The following is a 10,223-nucleotide window of genomic DNA, read 5'->3' on the forward strand; positions in this document are numbered from 1 at the left end:
GCACCTTGCCATAAGGCAAAAGTGATAACTAAGTGGCTCGAGGAACAAAACATCGATATTTTGGGTCCATGGTCAGGAAACTCCCCAAACCTTAATCCCATTGAGAACTTGTGGTCAATCCTCAAACAAACAAAAACCCACAAATTCTGACAAACTCCAAGCATTGATTATGCAAGAATGGGCTTCCATCAGTCCATTCTGCTAAATTACGTAAATGTAATGTAGATTACGTAAATGTAGGATGTGGCCCAGAAGTTAATTGACAGCATGCCAGGGTGGATTGCAGAGGTCTTGAAAAAGAAGTGTCAACACTGCAAATATTGACTCTTTGCATCAACTTCCTGTAATTGTCAATACAAGCCTGTGACACTTATGAAATGCTTGTAATTATACTTCAGTATTCCATAGTAACATCTGACATAAATATCTAAAGACACTGAAGCAGCAAACTTTGTGGAAATTAATATTTTTGTCATTCTCAAAACTTTTGGCCACAACTTTAGTGTGCAATTGTCAGCATACATAGTCATTTTAGCTTCTTGTAAGACAAATGGCAAATCATTTGTAAAAGTAGCGGCACATGGAACCTGCCCTGAGGGATACTGCACTGTACATATCTGATGTTAGAGAAGCTTTCATTGAAGAATACTCTTGAGTTCTATTGGATAAGTAACTCTCCAACCACGTGATGACAGGTGATGTTGTAGTGTGCTGATCTTGCCAAATCTGGGGTTTCAGTCTCCTGGCGCAGCGATGTTGCACAGCTTTGTGGAGCGGCCCAAACAGCGGAGACATCGCTGCAAAGACCCCACCAAGCTGGACGTCAACTCCCTAACAGGGGAGGAGAGGGTGCCCGTGGTCCACAGAAGCACTGGCCGCAGGGTAACCTTTTTGACACACAACCACACACCAACACTGATGCACAAGCACACTTAACATCACTGACATGAATCATGTTTCTATTCAACCATATGAGAGTAAAGTACCTGTCGGATAAAAAACGTATTTTAGCACGATGTTCCAAATGCCTGCATCGCAAGAATCTAGTTTTATTTTATATTTTTTTGTTTTTATGAATGTCTTTTTGGTCTCCTTTCTTTTGCTCCTGTGCTGTGTGCACTGTGCAACTACCAACAGAATCGGTTGATTCCCCTTCTAACGATACCCTTTTTATGTCTCAACTCCCAAAATGAGAACAGAGCAGACCCTAATAAAATGGGAGTATCAGTGAAAACGACTGGAATATTAATGCTCAGTTTCTGTCGCGCGCAGCATTGCGGTACCACGCACTGCTAGCAACATTTTAGCCTCTTGATTTCAACATCTAAACAAAGTGAACAGGCCATGTTGTTCAAACAGTTGCAGACGGACAGGAGGGTTTATTCAGTTCCACTGTTCTACCTTTGTTAACAAGCAAATAGATCCAAGTTGGCTTTAAATTTAAAGATTAGCTGGCTACTCACTAGCATGTGGGCTTGTCCTTGAGAGATTGTTCATGAGACCTGTGTTAATTTTCTATAATGCCTACTACCAGAAGTTGGTCATTATTAGTGGATGTGAATGGTTCTGAATTTTTTTTATTTTTATAGACATACTTGAAAGCCAGATCAGTCATTATTGCAGAAAAGTAGGTTAACCTCCTAGAGTCTGTCTGCTCCCCCGCTAAAATATAATTAGCATAATAAAAGTTAAAGCTAGAGTGATCTGTTATTTTTTGCATTGGAATCCAATCAATGACAGCTAGAGCGTCTATAGCGTCCAAACAGTTTGGGCTACGCAGTTAGCGCTAGGAAAAAATGTATGGAAGTATACAGGACCAGTCAAAAGTTTGGACACCTACTCATTCAAGAGTTTTTTTTATTTTGACTATTTTCTACATTGTAGAATAATAGTGAAGACATCAGACCTATTAGATAACACATGGAATCATGTAGTAACCAAAAAAGTGTTAAACAAATGTTCAATTCTTCAAAGTAGCCACCCTTTGCCTTGATGACAGCTTTGCACAAATCAAGATGGTGCATTCGGAAAGTATTCAGACCCCTTGACATTTTCCACAATTTGTTACGTTGCAGCCGTTTTCTAAAATGGATTAAAAAAAAAAAACATCAATCTACACACAATAAATACCCCATAATGACAAAGATAAAACAGGTTTTTAGACATTTTTGTAGATTCATTAAAAATAATAAACTGATCACATTTACATAAGTATTCAGACCATTTACTCACTACTTTGTTGATGCACCTTTTGCAGCAATTACAGCCTCGAGTCTTCTTGGGTATATGACGCTACAAGCTTGGCACACCTGTATTTGGGGAGTTTCTCCCATTCCTTTTTGCAGATCCTCTTAAACTCTGTCAGATTGGATGGGGAGCGTCGCTATTTTCAGGTCTCCAGAGATGTTCGATCGGGTTGAAGTCCAGGCTCTGGCTGGGCCACTCAAGGACATTCAGATACTCAGATACTTGTCCCGAAGCTACTCCTGAAATGTTTCTGCAGTCCCAGATCTGTGCCTTGACACAATCCTGTCTCGGAGCTCTAAATCAAATCAAATAATTGTATTTGTCACATGCGCCGAATAACAGAGACCTTACAGTGCAATGCTTACTTACAAGCCCTTAACCAACAATGCAGTTTAAATACAAAATAAGTGGTAAAAAAAAAATATTAAAAAACAACAATAACAGTAAAGAGGCTATACATGTGTGTGTGTGTGTGTGTATGTATGTATGTATGTATGTATGTATATATATATATATATATATATATACAGCGTCAATGTGCAGGGGCACAGGTTACTCGAGGTAATTGGCGTAATACGTACTTGTAGATAGAGGTAAAGTGAATATGAATAGATAATAAACAGAGAGTAGCAGCAGCGTAAAAATGGGGGGGTTAATGCAAATAGCCAGGCTAGCCATTATTTTTTATCTGTTCTTGAGTCTTATGGCTTGGGGATAATAGCTGTTAAGAAGCCTTTTGGGCCTAGACTTGGCGCTCCGGTACCGCTTGCCGTGCGGTAGCAGAGAGAACAGTCTATGACTAGGGTGGCTGGAGTCTTTGACAATTTTTAGGGCCTTCCTCTGACACCGCCTGGTATAGAGGTTCTGGATGGCAGGAAGCTTGGCCCCAGTGATGTACTGGGCCGTAAGCACTACCCTTTGTAGTGCCTTGCGGTCGGAGGCCGAGCAGTTGCCATACCAGGCGGTGATGCAACCATTCAGGATGCTGTCGATGGTGCAGCTGTAGAACTTCGAGGGTCTGAGGACCCATGCCAAATCTTTTCTGTCTCCTGAGGGGGAATAGGCTTTGTCGTACCCTCTTCACGACTGTCTTGGTGTGTTTGGACCATGACAGTTCGTTGGTGATATGGACACCAAGGAACTTGAAGCTCTCAACCTGCTCCACTACAGCCCTGTCGATGAGAATGGGGGAATGCTCGGCCACCCTTTTCCTGTAGTCCACGATCATCTCCTTTGTCTTGATCACAGTGAGGGAGAGGTTGTTATCCTTGTACCACACTGCCAGGTCTCTGACCTCCTACCTATAAGCTGTCTCATCATTGTCTGTGATCAGGCCTACCACTGTTGTGTCGTCTGCAAACTTAATGATGGTGTTGGAGTCGTGCTTGGCCATGCAGTCATGGGTGAACAGGGAGTACAGGCGGGAGACTGAGCACGCACCTCTGAGGGGCCCCCGTGTCGAGGATCAGTGTGGCAGATGTGTTGTTACCTACCCTTACCACCTGGGGGCCTGTCAGGAAGTCTAGGATCCAGTTGCAGAGGGAGGTATTTATTCCCAGGGTCCTTAGCTTAGTGATGAACTTTAAGGGCACTATGGTGTTAAACTTTGAGCTGTAGTCAATGAATAGTATTCTCACGTAGGTGTTGCTTTAGTCCAGGTGGGAAAGGGCAGTGTGAAGTGCAATAGAGATTGCATCATCTGTGGATCTGTTGGGGCCGTATGCAAATTGATGTGGGTCTAGGGTTTCTGGCATAATGGTGTTGATGTGAGCCATTACTAGCCTTTCAAAGCACTTCATGAATACAGACGTGAGTGCTACGGGTTGGTAGTCATTTAGGCAGGTTACCTTGGTGTTCTTGGGCACAGGGACTATGGTGGTCTGCTTGAAACATGTTGGTATTACAGACTCAGTCAGGGACAGGTTGAAAATGTCAGTGAAGACACTTGCCAGCTGGTCAGCGCATGCTCGGAGTACACATCCTGGTAATCCATCTGGCCCTGCAGCCTTGTGAAGGTTGACCTGTTTAAAGGTCTTACTCAGATCGGCTACGGAGAGCGTCATCACACAGTCGTCCGGAACAGCTGGTGCTCTCGTGCATGCTTCAGTGTTGCTTGCCTTGAAGCGCGAATAGAAGTAATTTAGCTCGTCTGGTAGGCTCGTGTCACTAGGCAGCTCACGGCTGTGCTTTCCCTTGTAGTCCGTAATAGTTTGCAAGCCCTGCCACATCCGGCGAGTGCCAGAGCCGATGTAGTAGGATTCAATCTTAGTCCTATATTGACGCTTTGCCTGTTTGATGGTTCGTCGGAGGGCATAGCGGGATTTCTTATAAGCTTCCGGGTTAGAGTCCCGCTCCTTGAAAGCGGCAGCTCTACCCTTCAGCTCAGTGCGGATGTTGCCTGTAATCCATGGCTTCTAGTTGGGGTATGTACGTAGGGTCACTGTGGGGACGACGTCATCGATGCACTTTTTGATGAAGCCAGTGACTGATGTGGTGTACTCCTCAATGCCATTGGAAGAATTCCAAAACATATTCCAGTCTGTGCTAGCAAAACAGTCCTGTAGCTTAGCATCTGCATCATCTGACCGCAATACCACTATTGCGCAAGTCACTGGTACTTCCTGCTTTAGTTTTTGCTTGTGAGCAGGAATCAAGAGGATAGAATTATGGTCAGATCTGCCAAATGGACGGCGATGGAGAGCTTTGTACGCGTCTCTGTGTGTGGAGTAAAGGTGGGGTTTTTTTCCCCCTCTGGTTGCACATGTAACATTCTGGTAGAAATTAGGTAAAACTTTTTTGTTTCCCTGCATTAAAGTCCCCAGCCACTAGGAGCGCCACCTCTGGATGAGCATTTTCTTCTTTTCTTATGGCCATATACAGCTCAATGAATGGTCTTAGTGCCAGCATCGGTTTGTGGTGGTCAATAGACAGCTATGAAAAATATAGTTCAAAACTCTCTAAATAAATATTGTGGTCTACAGCTTATCATGAGTTACTTTACCTCAGGCGAGCAAAACATCGAGACTTCATTAATATTAGATTTCGTGCACCAACTGTTATTGTCAAAAATACACAGACCGCCACCCCTTGTCTTACCGGAGGCAGCTACTCTATCTTGCTGATGCACGGAAAACCCAGCCAGCATGTCGTCATTCAGCCACAAATCGGTGAAACATAAGATATTACCGTTTTGAATGTGCCGTCAGTAGGACAGTCTTGATCGGAGCTCATCCAGTTTATTATCCAATGATTGCACGTTGGCTGATAGGACTGACATTGGAGGCGGGTTACCCACTCGGATTCTTACAATGCACCCCGACCTACGACCCCTATATCTCTTGTCTCTTCTTCATACAAATGACGGGGATTTGGGCCTTGTCCGGTGTCTGAAGTAAATCCTTTGCGACCGACTCATTAAAGAAAACAATCTTTGTCCAGTACGCGGTGAGTAATCGCAGGAACTATTTTTGGTCATAAGAGACGGTGGCAGAAACATTATGTACAAAATAAGTTAGAAATAACGTGGAAAAATACACAATGGCACAATTGGTTAGGAGCCTGTAAAACGGCAACCATCTCCTCCGGCGCCATTATACTACTCTACGGACCATTGTTTTCGACCTCATTGCTTGGTTTTTGCTCTGACATGTACTGTTAACTGTGGGACCTTATATGGACAGGTGTGCGCCTTTCTTAATCATGTCCAATCAATTGAATTCAATCAAGTTGTTGAAACATCTCAAGGATGATCAATGGAAACAGGATGCACCTGAGCTCAATTTCAAGTCTCATAGCAAAGGATCTGAATACTTTTGTAAATAAGGTATCTTTTTTTTTTTATATACATTTTCAAAAAATAAAACTATTTTCGCTTTTCCATGAGAGGTTTTGTTGTATTTAAACCATTTTAGAATAAGGCTGTAACGTAACAAAATGTGGAAAAAGTCAAGGGGTCTGAATACTTTCCCAATGCACTGTATATTGTGAATCGCCAAGAAGTTTGAAAAAAAAACAAGATGCAATTTTCAAGCCATATCGCCCAGCCCTACGACAGGCCTGATGGAAACAGCAAATTGTGGACAGCTAGACTTTCCTAAATGTTATCAAAACAAAATACGTTCCTCAGTGGTGGATCATTTTTTGGTCTGTGAATTAGATACAGTGTCTTCACTGTATTCCTTGACATATATTGTGTTGCAGCCTGAATTCAAAATGTATTACATATGTTTTTTTTTAAATCTAACCAATCTACACACAGTACCCCATAATGACAAAGTAAAAACAGTTTTTTTGACATTTTTGCAAACTTATTGAAAGTGAAATACAGAAATATCTAATTTATGTAAGTATTCATACCCGAGTCAATACTTTGTAGAATCACCTTTGGCAGCGATTACAGATGTAAGTCTCTAGGAGCTTTCCACACCTGGATTGTGCAACATTTGCCCATTTATTCTTTCAAAATTCTTTAAACTCTGTCAAATTAGTTGTTGATCATTGCTAGACAACCATTTTCAGGGATTGCCATAGTCAAGTCAAGTCAAAACTGTAACTCGGCCACTCAGGAACTTTCACTGTTTTCTTGGTAAGCAACTCCAGTGTAGATTGGTCTTGTGTTTTAGGCTATTGTCCTGCTGAAAGGTGAATTTTTTGCAGTATTACTTTAGTGCCTTGTTGCAAACAGGATGCATGTTTTGGAATATTTTTTATTCTGTACTGGCTTCCTTTTCACTGTCATTTAGGTTAGTATTGTGGCTCAACTACAATGTTGTTCATCCATCCTCAGTTTTCTCCTATCACAGCCATTAAACTCTAACTGTTTTAAAATCACCATTTGCCTCATGGTGAAATCCCTGAGCGGTTTCTTTCCTCTCCGGCAACAGAGTTAGGAAGAACACCTGTATCTTTGTGGTGACTGGGTGTATTGATACACCATAATACACCATCCAAAGTGTAATGAATAACTTTACCATGCTCAAAGGGATATTTAATGTCTGCTTTTCAAATGTTTTACCCATATGTGTCCTTTTTGCGAGGCAATGGAAAACCTCCCTGCTCTTTTTGGTTGAATCTGTGTTTGAAATTCATTGCTTGACTGCGGGACCTTAAAGATAATTGTATGTGCGGGGTACAGAGATGAGGATGTCATTCAGAAATCATGTTAAACACTATTATTGCACACAGAGTGAGTCCATGCAACTTATTATATGACTTGTTAAGCAAATGTTTACTGCTGAACTTATTTAGGCTTGCCATAACAAAGGGGTTGAATACGTTGTGACTTAAGACATTTCAGCTTTTCTGTTTAATTTAACTGGCAAAAAAATTAAATAAAAAAATACATACTTCCACTTTGACATTATGGGGTATTGTGTGTAGGCGAGTGACAACATAATCTCAATCTCTTTAATCTATTTTAAATTCAGGCTGTAACACAAAATGTGGGAAAGGGGGTGAATACTTCCTGAAGGCATACTATGTGACAAATGGCAGTGGAAATATTTTTTTTGCGCAAATGTTAATAGAATAACCATGTCACAGTAAACTTGCAGTCATGTGATGTTGCGTGTTCCTCCCACAATGACTTGGAAAAGCATGTACAGTGCATTCGGAAAGTAGTCACACCCCTGGACTTTTTACATATTTTGTTATGTTACAGCCTTATTCTAAAATGGATTAAATAAATAAAAATCCTCATCAATCTACACACAATACCGCATAATGACAACGTGGAAAAAGGTTTTTAGACGTTTTCAGACCCTTTGCTATGAGACTCAAAATTGAGCTCAGGTCCATCCTGTTTCCATTGAGCTTCCTTGATGTTTCTACAACTTGATTTGAGTCCACCTGTGGTAAATTCAATTGATTGGACATGAAAGGCACACACCTGTCTATATAAGGTCCCACAGTGCATGTCAGAGCAAAAACCAAGCAATGAGGTTGAAGCAATTGTCCGTAGAGCTCCGAGACAGGATTGTGTCGAGGCACAGATCTGGGGAAAGGTACCAAAAAATGTCTGCAGCATTGAAGGTGACCAAGAACACAGTGGCCTCCATCATTCTTAAATGGAAGAAGTTTGGAACCACCAAGACTCTTCCTAGAGCTGGCCGCCCGGCCAAACTGAGCAATCGAGTTCGAAGGGCCTTGATCAAGGAGGTGATCAAGAATCCGATGGTTACTCTGACAGAGCTCCAGAGTTCCTCTGTGGCGATGGGGGAACCTTCCAGAAGGGAAACCATCTCTGCAGCACTCCACCAATCAGGCCTTTATGGTAGAGTGGCCAGACGGAAGCCACTCCTCAGTAAAAGGCACATGACAGCCCGCTTGGAGTTTGCCAAAGGGCACCTAAAGGACTCTCAGACCATGAGAAACAAGATTCTATGGTCTGATGAAACCAAGATTGAACATCCCCACAGCATGATGGCAGCATCATGCTTTGGGGATGTTTTTCAGCGGCAGGGACTGAGAGACTAGTCAGGATCGAGGGAAATATGAACGGAGCAAAGTACAGAGAGATCCTTGATGAAAACCTGCTCAGGACCTCAGACTGGGGCAAAGGTTCACCTTCCAAAAGGATAACGACCCTAAGCACACAGCCAAGACAATGCAGGACTGGCTTCGGGACAAGTCTCTGAATGTCATTGAGTGGCCCAGTCAGAGCCTGGACTTGAACCCGTTCGAACATCGCTTGAAGAGACCTAAAAATAGTTGTGCAACGATGCTCCCCATCCAACCTGACAGAGCTTGAGTGGATCTGCAGAGAAGAATGGGAGAAACTCCCCAAATACAGGTCTGCCAGGCTTGTAGCATCATACCCTAGAAGACTCAAGGTTGTAATTGCTGCCAAAGGTGCTTCAACAAAGTACTGAGTAAAGGGTCTGACTACTGTAAATGTGATATTTCAGTTTTTTTATTTGTAATACATTTGTAAAATGTTATAAAAACCTGTCTTTGCATTCTAGTTATAGGCTATTGTGTGTCAATTGATGTGGGGGGGAAACTATTTTGAATAAGGCTGTAACGTAACAAAATATGGAAAAAGTCAAGGGGTCTGAATACTTTCCGAATGCACTGTTCAGTTTATTAGGCTGCAGAGGTAATAAGAACTTCACAGGCTGGTGAAAGTGCACACTGAGCTTGACGCTAATTTCCAAATACTTTTTGATGGTCTTAATTTGTATGATGGTGACGGTGTTTGGCTGCCAATTGACAAATACAAATTATCTTGCTTTTATCCATAATTACATCACCCTCTGCATTGTACCCTGTCTGGGAGCTGTTGACTACACCATACAAGAGTTGGCACATTTGTTGTTTATTGCAAAACTTTTTGTGGCAAAACCATCGACTGTTAAAAATGGGATGGAAACACAGAACTTGTTTTTTTATTTGGTAAATGAGGAGTTATTATACGACTAAGTTCTTTTTGATGGAAACATTACAATATTCGCTTGAAAATCTAGCTACTTAACAGGTGAATGAAGACACTTCTCCCCACCCAACTGTACTACTTCACATTGATCAAATACACTCCTTTGATAAGACATAACTTTCAGGAATATGCATGAAATGTAATGTTTGACTTGCTTTGACAAGATAACAACCTGAATTACACACATGCATCAGTTATATTTATGGTATGTGTGTGTACAAATGATTAAGGGCTGTATATTCCTGTTCTGTAGCTTGGGGGTGCTATGGCTCCAGCAATCAAGGAGCTCTCCCGATGGCTGGACGCGAATACTGAGTACTACGTGGCACCCGACTGGGCAGATGTTGTGAAACACTCTGTGAGTAGCATGGAATTTTCACACACTCTCATTCACACAAGTGTCTCGTCAAATAGTTTCATTAGAATGCCATTTTTAATTTGGCATTTCAACATCTTTAATGCAGACAGTTCTCAGAACCTACTGCCTTACAAAGAGTACAGATGTCCTTCAAAACACTTCCTGCATTTTCCTCAAGCTAATGCC

The 10,223-nt window shown here is 42.0% G+C and overlaps 1 protein-coding gene across 8 annotated transcripts in view; it reads left to right on the forward strand.

The window, feature by feature from the left end:
• Positions 1–10,223, forward strand: part of chd6 (chromodomain helicase DNA binding protein 6) — a 137,184-nt gene that overhangs the window by 119,433 nt on the left and 7,528 nt on the right. For 7 of the 8 annotated variants that reach the window (XM_014131640.3, XM_014131639.3, XM_014131634.3 and 4 more), the window contains exons 36-37: positions 739–882; positions 9,933–10,037. In XM_014131640.3, the coding sequence (XP_013987115.1) occupies positions 739–882; positions 9,933–10,037 (249 nt within the window). The remainder of the gene's footprint in view (positions 1–738; positions 883–9,932; positions 10,038–10,223) is intronic. The other variant, XM_014131641.3, reaches the window with a different exon arrangement.

The sequence above is a fragment of the Salmo salar genome, chromosome 12, assembly GCF_965601325.2.
Source record: "Salmo salar chromosome 12, fSalSal1, whole genome shotgun sequence".
Classification (NCBI taxonomy): domain Eukaryota; kingdom Metazoa; phylum Chordata; class Actinopteri; order Salmoniformes; family Salmonidae; genus Salmo; species Salmo salar.